The 17,185-nt window shown below is 42.7% G+C and overlaps 1 protein-coding gene across 3 annotated transcripts in view; it reads right to left on the bottom strand.

Moving 5' to 3' along the window:
- LOC120917509 (transmembrane protein 272-like) overlaps positions 1 to 17,185 on the bottom strand; it is a 165,516-nt gene that overhangs the window by 22,919 nt on the left and 125,412 nt on the right. For all 3 annotated transcript variants that reach the window (XM_040328848.1, XM_040328850.1, XM_040328849.1), the window contains 2 exons: positions 1,003 to 1,062; positions 725 to 901 (listed from right to left, as the gene is read on the bottom strand). In XM_040328848.1, the coding sequence (XP_040184782.1) occupies positions 725 to 901; positions 1,003 to 1,062 (237 nt within the window). The remainder of the gene's footprint in view (positions 1 to 724; positions 902 to 1,002; positions 1,063 to 17,185) is intronic.

Genomic DNA, 17,185 nt, shown 5'->3' with positions numbered 1-17,185 from the left:
GAATTTTTATTTCTTCCCTACTCTATCCAAGACTAAAAAAAACATAGGCTTTAAAGGGAAGTATAAGTAATGCCGCGTACACACGATCGTTTTTCGGCATGAAAAAAAACGTTGTTTTTCAGCATGTCCAAAAAAACGAAGTTTTTCCAACTTCATCATTAAAAACGATGTTGCCCACACACCATCGTTTTTGAAAAATGATGAACAAAGCGCGGTGACGTACAACACGTACGACGGAACTCTACAGGGGAAGTTTTATTCGCCTTTGGGCTGCTTTTAGCTGATTCCTTGTTGGTAAAAGACGATTCGCGCTTTTTTGTCTGTTACAGCGTGATGAATGTGCTTACTCCATTATGAATGGTAGTTTTACCTGAACGAGCGCTCCCATCTCATAACTTGCTTCTGGGCATGCGCGGGTTTAAAACGTTGTTTTTGCCCACACACGATCATTTCTTACAACCCGAAAATCAACATTTTTTAAAACGACCTTAAAAAATGCAGCATGTTTGAATTTTTATTTTTGTCGTTTTTCAGAAGCTGAAAAACGATGTGAAGCCCACACACGATCATTTTAAAAACGACATTTTTTTCATGCCGAAAAACAATCGTGTGTACGCGGCATAATGCAAATGCTTTGGGGATTTGGAAGACTGGCACCTTCTGTACGTATAGATATGCATCTCCATCTGTGTAATATAGTGCAATATATTTTTCATACATATACCTGCAATGAACCAACACAATGAAAAGAGACCCAGAATTCCCTCTATGGCATACATTAACTTCTCAAAGACCAACTTCAGCGGTAAAAGCACAAATCCAACTAAATGAACTGCACCAGCCACTATTAGATAGATTGGGATCATGGGCTCAATGCTGCATTTATTGATGTATAAAGACCCTGTTGGCAAGAAAGAATACATTAATCACACACATTGTATTATAAAACTAGCAATATAATTACTTATGTGTAATTGGAAACAAATCAAATGTTGCAATTACCTATGACAATCATGGCTATGCTGAGTGCTGTCCAGATTACCACAGAGCATATCTGTGAACCTGAAATTGTATCAAATGGTATGTTAATTGTGAACAGTTATACCACAAAGCTAATAAAACGATGAAGCAAAATAATAACAGCATCATAATAATCAACAGCAAAACCATCAATAATTTGGATAACTAATAAAAGTAATTAGCTTATTCAAACCATCAACCCAGATATTCATTTTTATTTGTTTAGTGTTTCCCAAATTGAAGTGATGCACTCATACTCCTTCCTGCTTTCCTGAGGGTCACTTACATGCTTTTCTTGTTTCTCACCCCAGCACTCTGATCACTTAGGATGAGGAGCTGAAGCCCATTAAGTAGTATTCCGTTATGCCGCATACAGACGGTCGTTTTTTGTGATGAAAAAAAATGACGTTTTTGAAAACGTCATTTAAAATGATAGTGTGTGGGGAAAATGTCGTTTTATGTCTTCAGAAAAACGACCAAAAAAAAATTCGAACATGCTCGAATTTTTTGTGTCGTTTTTCAAAATGTCATTTTTTGTGTCAATGAAAATGATAGTGTGTGGGCAAAACAACGTTTTTAAACCCGCACATGCCCAGAAGCAAGTTTTGAGACGGGAGGTAAAACTACCATTCATAATGGAGTAAGCACATTCATCACGCTGTAACAGACAAAAAAGCACGAATCATCTTTTACTAACAAGTAACCAGCTAAAAGCAGCCTCAAGGCGAATAGAACTTCCCCTTTAGAGTGCCGTCACTTTGTTCATCATTTTTCAAAATGATGGTGTGTATGCTACATCGTTTTTGAAAATGAAGTTTCAAAAATGTCGTTTTTTTTCATCACTTCAAACGTCATTTTTTTTTCATCACAAAAAACTATCGTCTGTATGCGGCATTAGAATACTGATGAAATTGTCCTGTTTCTGCTAGGTCGTGGTTGCTCACCTGGTAGCTAGTGGGCTGCATGCGGCCCCCAGGACCTTGTTTTGCGGCCCATGAAGAGGACTAGGTAGTCATGCCCTTGCACTGTGCAAGAATGAGCTGTCAAACTGACAGTTCAGTCCTGCTTGTGGGGAGGTGCAGTGTGGTGCAGTGGCATTAAATTCGCAGAGTGCAATTGCAGAGAACAGAACTTGTAATATTGCAGTCCAGTAATTCACAACAAACCCGGCATGAAGGCACCCCACCGGAAAAACTCATGGCAGTCTACAGCAGGGGTAGGCAACCTGGGGCCCTCCAGCTGTTGCAGAACTACAAGTCCCATCATGTCTCTGGGAGTAATTTAATTGCCAGCCTTGCAATGTTTAATGGGAAATGTAATTTCACAACAGCTGGAGGGCCCCAGGTTGCCTACCCCTGGTCTACAGGCTATGGTGCAAATCATTGAAAATAAATCACACCGGATGCATTGACAGCCTATCTAATTTCTTGAGGCCCTGAAATGTCAGGACAGTACAAATACCCCCCTCTTTGGAAAGTAGACAGTCCAAGGTATTTAGTAAGAGGCATAGCAAGTTTTTTTAAGGTGCAATTGTTTCCCACAATTCTTTGGAAAATTAAGAAATTGTTGTTATTATTATTATTATTATTTTTTTTACACAAACTTGTCATAATAACAAGTTATTTCTCACACACAGCATATGCATACTTCCAATTATATATTCTGCTACTCCTCCTGAGTATGGCGATACCACATATGTGAGACTGTTTTACAGCCTAACCACATACAGAGGGCCAACATGCAGGGAGCACCGCCAGGCGTTCTAGTAGCATAAATTACACATGTCATTTCCTAATGACCTATCACACTTTTGAATGCCCTGGAACACCGGGACAGTGGAATTACCCACAAAAAGACCCCATTTTGAAAAGAAAACACCCCAATGTATATTCTTTGAGGCATTATGAGTCTTTTGAACGTCATTTTTTTCCACACATTATTTGGAAAATGAAAACTTATTTTTTTTTTACACAAAGTTGACAATTTTTAAGATATATCTAACACATAGCATGTACATATAAAAAAATACACCCCAACATTTTTGTAGTTCTCAATTAACTGATAAGATGCTGGTGAGCATCCCCATTGTTCACTAATGCTGGCCATACACTATATGAAAATTCGGCCGACATTCGGTCGTTAAGAAAGATCTTTCGTTTTTCGGCCAGTTAATGGGCACCAAATCGATAATCGTTTGGACGTTTTTGAGCCAAAAAAACGAAGGACAAGTTTGGAAAGTTTCTGCCGAACGAACGATAAATCGGAAGGTTAATGTGTTTCCCGTCCGAACTTTCTGCACTAGGTATATGTAAAAAAAAAAAAAAACGTTTTTTTTTTTTTTATGTCCACTGAGCGATTTATCGGTCATTACATGATGGCACTATTGTTTGCGCTCACGAACGAACTTTTGTTTTTTGAAAGTTCGTTCAGGCAATTTTTCGTGGAGTGTATGGCCAGCATAACACTGCCTACAGCTTTCAAAAATAAATCATATAAAGAGGTACCAGCTGAAAGCTGTAGGCAGTGTTTGCAGGAGCCAAAGATTGCATCCATGATCTGCTGTTGGCAGGTATCCTAAAAAATGCTATTTTTTTTACCTGCAAAAATATAGGCATCTACTGTTTTGTTTTTAATAAAAAAAGGTAAACTTGGCCTTTAAACTACATGTTTTAGGATTTGAGGGATGTGTTGTGCATAAAGGCAACACGATTCCAAGATTCTTGTAGAAACAGAGCTTAGTGGATGTTATTACATATTGTAATGTGTGTGTGTGTGTGTGTATATATATATATATATATATATATATATATATATATATATATATATATATATATATATATATATAATATATAATAGTATTGTATAAGTGGCACCCTGGGGGGGACCCAGATAGCATCCTGGTTAAGAAACACTAATTTAATATATCAAGAAAATGGGTTTACTATTTACTATCCCTTTAAAATGTAAATACATATATATAATAAATACATGTTATTTATATATATCTATAAATAGATATGTATTATGTATATACAGTATGTATGTATTTATGTGTTAAAATATTAAAGGGATATCAAAACTGTTGCTATAATTTTCAGACTGTTACATGATATAATAGATCAGTGTTGCTCAACCGGGATGCTATCTTGGTTCCACTTGGGGGGGGGGGGGTCCGGTTTTTCCTAATTCTGCGTCATGGGTTACCATCGTGTAGACATGCCAGCTGCCAGAACCATAATCAATGATGCTCTAAGGCCAGGACACACAGCGTCATTTGCTATTATGGTGATGGGAAGGCTTGCCCGCAACATGACAATGCATGACTTTGATTTAGGAAGGACAGCATGCAAGGCTGCCCCCCGCATTCAGGAGAAGATCAAAGTTTGTCTCCTCCACCTCCTGCCCCCCACAGGAATGCTAGAGCCAAAAGGTATGGCTGTCATGTGAAGAGGGTATTGTGTGATTGGAGGACTCTGTGATGGGTGGGGGGTGAGACTGAAGCACTGTGTGATTGGGGGGGCTATGATTGGAGTACTGTGATGTGATGGAGGGACTAATCTATAGGGGGCTTCCAATATATAGGGGTGACTCTGAAGTGATGGGGGGCTCTCGTGTATAGGGGTGACTTTGTTATGATATAGGAACTCTGATATGATAGGGGCAATCTGATGTGATGGGGGGACCTCTGAGGTAAGAAAGGGAGCTGATGTGTTGTGGGGGGGGGGGGACCTCCAATGTAATGGGGAGCTTCTGATGTTAAATTCCTCAATGCAGTTGCATGCCATGCATTGTCCCAGGCACAGGTTTCCAATTGTTGAGTAACATTTGTATGTTTTACATTTACTCAAGTGCCTTGAGATTTTGCATATTTTTAAAGGGTGCCATGACTGTTTTTTTTTTTTTTAGAAATGCTGTATAACATAACCACAGCTTCAGGGATCCTAAGTTGGAGAAACATTTTGTTTGCCAACATGCCATTAAAGCAGAGTCCCAGAAAAAAATACACAGCGCAGTAGAAGGCTTCACTGCCGGTTTCCCTCAGTTGCAATGGCAGCTTCTGCACCCGAGGGGGGGCGACATTGCAGGATCTCTGGACAGGTAAGTGTCCTTATATTAAAAGTCAGCAGCTACTTAGCCCTGTGTAGGGCTAACAAAGAAACATCAAACAGCAGAGCAGCACAATAGAGATAAAGGGGCTTGTTTCTAGAATTTCCCAATACAACAGATTCCTGTACAAGATATTCGTATTTTTTTATGGTCATTTACCACAGGCCACATATACTTCACAAGGGCCTTAGTTATAATTGAGATGATTCTTCCATTCTGCTTTGAAAAATTCAGTCCTTTGAGTTTATTTCCATGTAATCCAGCTGCTTTCATTTATTTATTTTTATTTTAATGTTGTCTGCTTAGCTCAGCTGCATATACAGTGCATGGTACTTTATAAAATCTGACATTTTTTCCTGTATATATTTTGTACCATATAAATGTTCTAATTTTCCACCAATGGCTTCAACAGATTACAATATGAAGTTCTTTATAGAGGATCATTCAAAATTCTGGCCAAATGGATTGCCAGCAAATGACCAGAGTGATGATTACTTAATTTTGTTTCTGTACATTATGCACATTATGTGTTAACGTAATGATGTAATTTGTGGTCAGTTCGTTTAGTTTCTAACAATGACAGTTCACATCCTTCTGTTAGTGTGAAGATAGAGGCTGTTCCTTAAACGGAGTGAGAAATTACAATGGTACTTTACTCAAACCTGCAAACTTGCTCAATGTGCTCCCCTATGTCTTAGGCCCCATACACACGAGAGAATTTATCCGCGGATACGGTCCAGCAGACCATTTCCACGGATAAATCCTCTCAAAGATTTCCGCAGATTTCTATGCGATGGAGTGTACACACCATCGCATTGAAATCCGCGCGGAAATCCTCTGGCGATGACGTGTCGCGCCGTCGCCGCGATTATGACGCGGCGACGGGCGCGACGCTGTCATATAAGGAATTCCACGCATGCGTCAAATCATTACGACGCGTGCGGGGAATCCCTTTGGACGGATGGATCCGGTGAGTCTGTACAGACGAGCGGATCCATCTGTTGGGATGGATTCCAGCGGATGGATTTGTTGTGCATGTCAGCAAATATCCGATCTGCTGGAATCCATCCCAGAGGAGATTTCTCCGCGGAAACAGATCCGCTGGCGTGTACACACCATAGGATCTATCCGCAGAAACCCATTTGCTGGGATTTATCTGCGGATGGATTCTATCGTGTGTATGGGGCCTTAGAAGAAATACCACCTTTGCCTAATTTCTGCACATTTGTGAATACTAAATTCTTTTTAGACCACTTTTTTGATATTGCCATCATCTACAAGGGCAAGGGAAATTTGTGTACAGATTATCTTATTTCCGAATTTCTGTATAAATGGCTCCCAATATGTGATCTGATGTTTATCTTGAGAACAGAACAAAAGATTACAGTGCACACATACAGAAATGTCATTAAAATCCTACAACTTCAAAACCGGAAGGATTTGCCCCCTTAATGACCAGGTAATTTTTACGATACAGCACTGCGTTACTTTAGCTGACAATTGCACGGCCGTGCGATGCTGTACCTAAATAAAATTGATGTCCTTTTTTTCCCCACAAATAGAGTTTTTGTGGTATTTGATCAATAAATGGTTGTGGGGGTCTGCGGACGGGGGGGTTTATCGGAATCTGGAAGACCCCTTTAACAAAGGGGACCCCCAGATCCTGCCCCCCCTATGTGAATTGGTACTGGGGTACATTGTACCTCTACCATTTCACTAAGAAAGTGTAAAGAATTGTAAAAATAAAACACACACACCTTGGAGAAAGTCCTTTATTAAAAAATAAATAAAAAAATCCAGCGGTGGTAATCCACTCTCGGTCTCTGCTCCAACGCCATCGGTATCCTGCGATGGGTGATCTCCTCTCCGCCGGGGTCCAGTGATGAGAAGATCTCTTCATCCAGGTCCGGAATCCAGTGCACGCATCGCCACCTGTCTCCACCGGAGACAGCCCGGCGAATGACGCAGCTTGAGCCAGTGACAGCTCTTATATAGGTGAGGAGGGACCGCGGGGCATGTGGCCTGGTACAGTTCAGGAGGGGGGGGTGCTCTCTGGCCCCCCCTCTTTTACTGCAGCCTGCCAGGTTGCGTGCTCGGATCAGGGGTCTGGTGTGGATTTTTGGGAGATCGCCATGCCATTTTTTTTATTTGGGGTGGAGTTAAAATCCACACCAGACCTGAAGGGTCTGAAATGGATAATTGGGGGGAACCCCACGTCATTTTTTTTTATTTGACGGCGGGGTTCCCCTTAATATCCATACCAGACCTGAAGGGCCTGGTAATTGAATTTGTATTTATTTTTATGAATGACTTTTCTCTGAATTGCCTCGAGCTGACAATTCATTATAGCCGCAAGTGATTTTAAATTACTTTTTTTCCTTCAGAAATTACACTTTGTGCAGGGGCAGTTCTAATCACGGGAAACATGCGTTCCTTTACAGGCATACTATACACCCCCCCCCCCCCAGGTATGAAATTTGAAGGAATATTTCACTTTTATTGTTTAACTTTAAGCATTATTAAAATCACTGCTCCCGAAAAAACGTCTGTTTTTAAAACTTTTTTTTTGCATTGATACATGTCCCCTGGGGCAGGACCCAGGTCCCCAAACACTTTTTAGAACAATAACTTGCATATTAGCCTTTAAACTTAGCACTTTAGATTTCAAACGTTCGAGGATCCTGAATAGATTTACTTGCGGGCAATCTGCTAGGGGTACACCTAAATCCGATTGTAGCAGGCAAATTTCCAGTTGCTAAACCGTCGAAAGAAATTCGGTCCCATCCATCCACATGCTCAGCATCTGAATGCTAGTTTGGCTAAATTGCTAGCACTCCAACTGCTGCCTTTTCAGCTGGTAGACTCTGCCCCCTTTTCGTGAATTTGTGGAAAGTGTGGTACCTCAGTGGCAGGTTCCCAAATGCCATTTTTTTTTCTTGGAAGGCCGTTCTGACTCTCTACCGGCATGTGGAAGGCAATTTCTTGGCCTCGTTGGACAGGGTGGTCAGCGTTAAGGTACATATTACCACTGACTCATGGTCCAGCAGGCATGGACAGGGACATTACCTTTCTTTCACGGCACACTGGGTAACTCTGCTGGCAGCTGGGAAGGATGCAGGACAGGGTGCAGTATTGTTGGAGCTTGTTCCGCCACCACGCCTCCAAAATGCTAGTAGTGGTGATTCTGCCACAGCTCTCTCCTTCACCCCCTCCTCTTCTTCTTCTTCTTCTTCTTATGGCCTCTTCCTCTGCGGTGCTCCGTAGGCGTTCAGGGGGCTACGCAAGCACTCAGGCAAAAAGATGCCATGTGGTGCTTGAGTTGGTCTGCTTACTTAGGGGACAGTAGCCACACTGGGGCAGAGATTCTGTCAGCTCTGCAGGGGCAGGCTCAGAGGTGGTTGACACCACACCAGCTTCAGCCAGGAATAGTGGTTTGTGACAATGGCACAAACCTCCTCTCTGCCCTCCGACAGGGACACTTGACCCATGTTCCCTGTTTGGCTAACGTCCTTAATTTGGTGGTGCAGTGGTTCTTGTGCAGGTACCTGGGCTTATAATGCCAGTGCTCGACTGGCTGACCTTCAAAAGGAATGCAACCTGCCCAAGAACCGCCTCATCTGTGAAATGCCTACCAGGTGGAACTCAACGTTGGCAATGCTGCAGTGGCTGCACACTCAGCAGAGGGCCATCAATGAGTACCTATGTGAGTATGGCACCAGGACAGGGTCAGGGGAGCTTGGCTTTTTTCGCCACACCAGTGGCTACTGATCAAGGATGCATGCACTGTCCTGTCACCATTTGAGGAGGCCATGAGGATGGTGAACCATGACAGTGCATGCATCCGTGACACTGAACCTCTTGTCTTTCTGTTGGAGCACAGGCTGCATGGAATAATAGACAGGGCACTTGAGGCAGAACAGAGGGAGGAAGAGGAGGACTTCCTTACCTCTCAAGGCTCCAGACAGTATTCCTGCGGGCCCGCCGATCACACAGGAAGAGGAGGAGTGAGGATTGTGTCAGCATGCAGCACTCAGCATCAGCAGCAGTCTTCAAGGGATCATTTTCAGTCCCCAGAAACCCATGGACTTGTACATGGCTGGGAGGAGGTGACTGCGGATCATGTCGTCTTTAGTGACCCATAGGACTCCTGTTCAGTTTATGAATGAACAGGAGCCAAACTCCAGCTCACGCTTTATAAGCAATTACAGCAAACAGTTTTTTTGGGATAAAGGTGTTTCATGAATAAAAGCTGATCATTGTAAGCACCCCTGTTATTTTTAAATGGTTTGTCTCATCCCTGCAACTACTACGTCTGCAGGAGAGCTTGTTCTTTTGAAAAACAACAGAATTAGTGGCAGGTCCTTAGGTAAAAATAAAAGTAATGAAGCCTAAAAAAGAAAACTAATGCAGACATCACATCTAAGAAATTGTAAGCTGCAATATAAAAAATATTTGATTTGGGTTTAATGCTGTTTAGACCTCCAGCTTTTGAGGAACTACAATTCCCATCATGCCTCTGCCTCTGGGAGTTATGCTTTTGACCATTAGTGTACTTCAATCCCTAATAGGACTTGTTGTTTTGCAACAGTTGGAAGACCAAAGTTTGCCTACCACTGGACTAGGAACTCCACACACTATTCGCCGTAGTGTAAGCCCACTTTCCCTTGTCTGTTTGACCTGTCTGCTTTCCTAGTGAGTTTCTTCAGTGTTTTTAATCAGCATGGTTATGCTTCCTATCTCTACTATCCTATGAATACTACAAGTCTCCCTTTCTGGTGCAATTGCATGCTTTAGCTTTGAAATCGATTAAACACAGAATTGTGGAAGAACAAATAAAAGCTTTAATGGCTGTTTTCAAGCAAGGTCTATTGGAACACATTATGAGTGACTTAGTTGGTATATTGTTGTCCTTATCCCGGATTCCCATGGTTACCTATCTTCTCTTCTGATTATGACTTTGCTTTTTTTTGGGTTCCTGGTCTCCATCTCCCACTCACTAGCCCTGACTCTGCTTGTGCTAAAATGGGTCTGAACTCTGATGGCCCCAACTTCAGACTTACTCTAAATGTCTTCATAACCTGAAAAACTTGATTCTTTAAAAATAAATTCAAGTTTGTCAGGTTATGACCCTCCACACTCTTCTCCTGTACATACCACCCTCTGTCATACTATCAGAGATACGCTACGCCGGATGGAGGAAGGCGCCGCGCTACGTGGATCTGCCCCTCAGTGTTCATCTGCAAATATGGAACCAGTTTATCAACCTGGCAAGGTTCTGTTGCCTGGATATCGGTGTCTGCTGTCACCTAAATGAGCAATGAGTGCTGCTTGTAAAGTTTAAAGTCCTAGCAATTGTGTAGCCAATATAAATAAAATACCATTGTGTAACATTAAAAAAAAAATCCTTGTTACTTGGATTTCTGCCAGCTTCAAAATGGAGACTTGGAAAACGATGTCTGATAATATAAATATCTTCCTTTAGGTAAAATGTTGTTGGTGAATCATTTAAATCATAAACAATTTCTTACAGCTGTATATGCAATCTGCGAGATAACAGGGGGTAACATGGACCCTGCTTGAGGCATCCACAGCTGGATTTGAACCTCTTATCCTTTGAAAAAAAAGTCTATCACACCAATTGCAGTAAACATGCCTATGGGAACTAACAACCACCTCAGATTTTTGGCACTCTGCCAAAACTTAATTCAGATTTGCAGATAAGGCCCCATGCACATGGGCAGAAAAAAGGCTGTTGGAAACATCTGGCCTTTTTTTTATATGCCCCTGAAAGTAGCTCCAGTTATCTAATCATCATTTGTATGGTGTGTCGTTAACAGGCATATTTTAGAACAGTATTCAGGGGTATAAGAAAATGTCCTAAACCTGAATTCAGAAAGACGTTTTCCAGTTTAAAGGGGTTGTAAAGGATTTTTTTTTTTCATAAAAGGCATCCTTTACCTGCAGACATTCCTCTTTTCACTTCCTCATTGTTCGTTTTTGCTCAGAAGTTGCTCTATTTCTTCTCTGTTCTGTTCACTTCCTGCTTGTCTGATTGTTACTCACCACCATGAAGGGAGGCTTTACTGCGGTGGTGAGTAACGGGCTCGCCCTCCTCCTGGGAACTACATTTGTGCGGCAGGACGCTCTCTACGTAGACTACGTGTTAGAGACTTCAAGGAGGTGTGAATTACTGGGCATGCCGCAATGCATAGTGGAAAATGTAGTTCTTACATGAACGAGCGCCGCAAACCAGGAAGTGAATGAGAGAACAGAAACTAGAACACCGGAGGTGATATAGATGAAGGAATTTAATAGGTATTTACTCGTTTTTTAAAAGAATCATTACACTATTCTGTCTGTCTACCTTGCAGACTCCTTTAATTTACACTCATACGTACATAAACACGCATAAAATGCGGGCACATTCGTGTAAATTTATTCTAAATATACTAGCCAGTAGAATGAGTTTACACTGATACACACCTAAACGCAATACACTTATAAATGCACATAAAGAAACAACACTGGCAGAATAAATGCCGCATATTTTCATATGCCCGTGTGCATAAGCCCTAAAGCAGGGGTCCTCAAACTACGGCCCGCGGGCCACATGCAGCCCACAGAGGACTTTTAACCGGCCCACCCCACCCTGACAAGCAACGCCGGTTACACGGCAGGTTGTAACACAGCGGTCCCGCTGTGTCATGGAGATCACAGTGTTAACAGTTCGGGCCCGCTGTGATAAATGTCCCGCCCTCCTCCTCCTCCTAGACTAGCTTGTGTGATAGAGCCAGTGTTCTGTCTATCACACAAGCTGGTCTAGGAGGAGGAGGGTGGGACTTTTACCATAGCGCTCCAAAACTGTTAACAACACTGTGAGTTTCGTGACACAGCGGGAACGTGACAAAGCGGGATCGTGACACAGCGGGAACGTGACAGCAGTTTGGCACAGTAAGGAGTAAGGTTGTGAGGGGCTTACGATGGTGAGGGGAGGGAGGGAGCGGGGGGGGCTTGCGATGGTGAGGGGGGTTGCAATGAGGGGCTGATGATGATGTAATGATGATGATGATGGTGGGGGGGGGCTTGCAATGAGGGGCTGATGATGATGTAATGATGAAGGTGGGGGGGGCTTGCAATGGTGAGGGGGGTTGCAATGAGGGGCTGATGATGATGATGATGGTGAGGGGGGCTTGCAAAGGTGAGGGGGGTTGCAATGAGGGGCTGATGATGATGATGATGTAATGATGATGGGGGGGTTTGCAATGATCTTGATAGGCTTGCAATTAATGATTGTGAGGGGGGCTTGCAATGAGGAGCTTACAATGATGATGGCAAGGGGGGGCTTGCAATGAGGGTCTGATGATGATGATGATGTAATGATGATGGTGAGGTGGGGGGGGGCTTGCAATGATCATGATCGGTTTGCAATTAATGATTGTGAGGGGGGGCTTGCAATTAGGGGCTTATAATGATGAAGGGGGAGGGTTGCAATGATCGTGAGGGGCTTGCAATGGTGAGGGGGGGGGCTTGAAATGATGTCTTGAATTTGAAATGGTGGTGAGGGTGGGCTTGCAATGATGGTCTGAAATGATGGTGAGGGGGGCTTGTAATGATGACTTGAAATGATGGTGAGGGGGGCTTGCATTCTTCATTTTAAATATTGTATTTGTTCCCATTTTGTTTTTTCACTTCAAAATAACATATGTACAGTGTGCATAGGAATTTGTTCATAGTTTTTTTTATAGTCCGGCCCTCCAACGGTCTTAGGGACAGTGAACCAGCCCCCTGTTTAAAAAGTTTGAGGACCCCTGCCCTAAAGCAATACACACAATGTAATGCATAGCTCCCAACTGTCCCTAATTTCAAGGGACTGTCCCTGATTTGGAGCAATGTACCCCTGTCCCTCTTTCCCCCTCATTTTGGAATGATCTATATAGATGTATAAAAAATTCTTTTTTTATCTTTCAAAAAGTGTTTACCTGTGCTAAGCCTTTCATCCAATTTCTAAATGGCTGCATTTGTAAATTTTAAAGGCAATATTAAGGAATAGCAGTGGTAACAAATAAGCCCTTGTGGATTTGATTAAGCTTTTTTTTTTTTACTAAAGGCAAATAGACTATGCACTTTGCTAATGTAGCACTACCCCCGAAGGAGCTGCTGCTTTAGATTGGGTTTTGCACGTTACCTCTAAGTTAGTTGTCAGGGGAAGAAAGTCTGTAGAAATTGCAATGTCCACCCAAGATGTAAAAACCTCAACTGTTAGGTTTTATTTTTGCTGCATAAAACTTGTGAAGAGAGTGGAGAGTATAGAGAGAAGGGGAAGGTTCAGGTACGCGGTACAGAATACACAAAAATATCTAAAGTTCCAGTATTCACCACTCTCTCTTGAGTGGGTATTGCTCATCCGGATAAACCCCTCTCACATGGCCTAGCAGCCGGAATGATGCACAAACAGTATGAGAACAGTCTCTGCCACAGACCGTCTGAGAACGAAAAATGCATAGTCAGGAATCCTCTGCCACAGGATTTAAGTCCCGAACTTCCAGCCTTACAGTGAAGAGCCTTTAAGCTGATCCGGCGGACGGTAAGACAAGTAGAATAGTGGATCCCTTTATAACTAAGTCACCAGGCCTATCCCGAGACATTAGCTTGCCTTGCTTGGTCTCCTCCAGGGCAGGTCTTCCCCCCAGTTTCCTTTGTTAAGCAGCTTCCTCCACTTGGATAAACAGCTTGGGATCCCCCTTTTGAATCGTAGGCCCCAGCCAGCATAGCTGGGCCTACTTAATAGAGATGCAGCCTTGGACCAACGTGGAGGGCCACGAGGCGAAGTACCCCAAAAAACTGCGTCTGCCCCTTAAGTATCCCCTCCCGGCATGCACAGTGGAGCACCACTCCCACTGGGCTGCTGCCGAGCAGGGTCACTCAACACACCATGGTTCGCTTGTGTTCCAAAATGGGCCTGAGGTGGTACCGCCACCTAAAGGCAACAGGGGAAAATTCTATCAAGCAAAACCATAGCCAGAACAGAGGCTAATTTCAATGGAATTCAATAAAGTCTGAGCCCATTATTGGCTCAGACGCCATCTAAATTTAGAATAGTGCCTCAGTCATTGGGAGCAGGGCGCTACACTAACTTTTTCCAGAGCTTAATAAATGTGGTAAAGCTTCACATTGTAAAGAATATCCAATTAGGTGCTCAGAAAATACAAATAAACAGCATTTTTGCTTGCACATGATGGATAAGGAAATCATCCCTCCCCCATCCATACACATTGCCCTCCTCTGTACACATTTACCCTTCACTATGGGCACTATGACATATTGCTGACCACTGAACTCTATAAATTGTGTTGTACATAACTAGGTGCTTACTACTGTACATTACTTACTCCTTGACACACTGTTAATTGTCTCAACAGTTGCTGATTATTTTCATGAAGTTCTTCTTCAAGGTAAGCTCAAACATATGTCAACTCATTGTTTTATATTTAAAAAGTATCGTTTAGGTTTATGTATATCTGTGAATCTCTCACTTGCAGTAGAGTACAGTAGTTAAGGAGTATTTTGTGAATACAAGAACTGTGGCATAAATGTGCAGTGTGCACTATGAGTAGGCTTAAACTCTACTTAACACTCTTTCTTTAGGCCATACCCAGTATTCAGTGTAATTTACCCACATCCACTTTTTTCCATGGTTTCTCGTTTTTTAAGTTGTTACTCTTTCTCATATTCTGATGTTGGTAGACATGCATGTAGACAGGTGCATTTTACTTTCTCCATTGCAGGTGGCGCAATTTCACAGTGGCATTGCAGTTGGAGAGGAAGGCATGAAATACATGGTTTCTATATGGTTTCCTGGGTCACTGGGGAAGAGATCCAATTGGATGATCCCACCTATGTGACTCTAGCAGCTATCTTGGGTCAGACAGAGCTTTTTTAAGGCCCTGGCTCCCAGATTTGGTGTGCATTTTGTGAGTTAGTAGAGTAGACACAGGTACCCCATCTGGTAGGGACAGAACTAGCAGCAAAGAAAGGTTCCTGTTAAGGAGGGAAAGCGTAGAACTCACAACTTCTCTGGACATCTGCCTGGTTGGGTACAAGATGGCCAGGCTGCATTCTACACCTCTCAACAGGCACTGTCAGTTCGGCTGACTCCTGCTCTCTATATACTGTCGGAACTGTGAGTCTTCCCGACTGGGCTGCTTTCCCACCAGTTTATTTGTGAACTGTCTCTGTATTATTTCAATACAAGTTTTTAATTGCACTGGGACTGAGTGTATTATTACCACCGCACAACACTGCACCCACCTACATGCAGGTTACAAACTGTAATAATTATGCTGTGCTTCCTAAACTTGTTCAGCTCAGATGGACACAAAACAGACACCTTGGTGTTAGACCATTTATGAAAGTGTTGCAAGAGCTGAAAAACAAGCAGGTATGCTGTATTTGATTTAACTGTCCCCTGTCTGTTATTATTCTATTATTTTCTATATCTATGTTTCTTGGTTCAGCTTTACATTTAGACTAACTGTGGGTTACCCCCACATCTGCGTGCCTTTCTGCACTATACACTGCTTACGGTTACAACATATTTTGCTATCATGCTGGCTGTTGCTATAAATGCCACACCTTCGTTTCCTGACAGTTAGAGCATGTATTCTGCTTTGCTTTAGTTAGTGTTGATTCTTCAAACAAAACATCATAGGCAGGATCTATCAGGACTAGGGATGAGCCCGATGTTCGAGTCGAATGCAAGTTTGATTTGAACATCAGGTGTTCGCCGAATAGCGAATGATTTGGGGTGTTCGCTGCAAATTTGAAAGCCGCGGAACACCCTTTAAAAGTCTATGGGAGAAATCAAAAGTGCTAATTTTCAAGGTTAATATGCAAGTATTGTCATAAAAAGTGTTTGGGGACCTGGGCCTGCCTCAGGGGACATGTATCAATGCAAAAAAAATTAAAAAAATGGCAGTTTTTTTGGGAGCAGTGATTTTAACAGCTTGGGACAAGTCCTTTATTAAAAAACATAATTCAAGCAATGTAAATCCATCCTCAAGTTCCGGAGGATACGGAGAAAAAAAAAACGCTGACACAATCCACCTCCATGGGAGGTTCCCATCTAATGACACTACACCCCCCGTGACAGCTCTTAAATAGCTGAGGGCGGGGCCACCTGTCACGTGTGTGGGTGACCCTGCCCCCTCTGACGCAGGGGGAGACTCCGCGGGGTTACCTAGTGACATGTACGGTAGACCCCACCCCCCTCTGATGGCACAGGGTTTCCTGGTGTGGAATTTGGGGGGACCACCACACAATTTTTAAAAAAATATGGGTTCAGGGTTCCCCTTATTACTCATACCAGACCCAAAGGGCCTGGTAATGGACTAGGGGGGCATGCCGTTTTTTTCAATGACTTTTGCCTGTATTGCCAGGATACAACAATTCATTATAGCCACGAGTAGTTTTAAATGACTTTTTTCCTTCAGAAATGTCTTTTTGTTCAGGGACTGTTCTAAACAGGGGGTAATGCGCCACTTTACAGGCAAACTATGGACACCCCCAGGTACAAAATTTAAAGGAATATTTTAATTTTATTGTTTCACTTAAAGCATTATTAAAATCACTGCTCCTGGAAAAATTGCAGTTTTTACAACTTTTTTTGCATTGATACATGTCCCCTGGGACAGGACCCAGGTCCCCAAACACTTTTAATGACAATAACTTGCAGATAAACCTTTAAAATTAGCACTTTTGATTTTTCACTTCGTGTCCCATAGACTTTAACAGTGTTCGCATGTTCGGTTGTGAACCGACCCGGTGGGGTGTTTGGCTCATCCCCAATCAGGACTAAGGATGAACTTTGGGTTTGAGTTGAACATGATTTAGAATTACTCGAATTAGTATGTTCATAATTAGATGAACCAGTGAACAAACTTGTAGGCGGGGCATACACACACTGCGGGGGGGGGGGGGGGGACCTTTCGCCATGCATATGCTCATCAATGTCCTGGTACCAGGCGGAGACTGCAGGCATGTTAAAATCCAACATTAAGGC

This window comes from Rana temporaria, chromosome 11 (assembly GCF_905171775.1).
Source record: "Rana temporaria chromosome 11, aRanTem1.1, whole genome shotgun sequence".
NCBI classification, from domain to species: Eukaryota; Metazoa; Chordata; class Amphibia; order Anura; family Ranidae; genus Rana; species Rana temporaria.
Note: the sequence above shows the minus strand (reverse complement) of the source record. Positions and strands in the feature narration are given on the sequence as shown.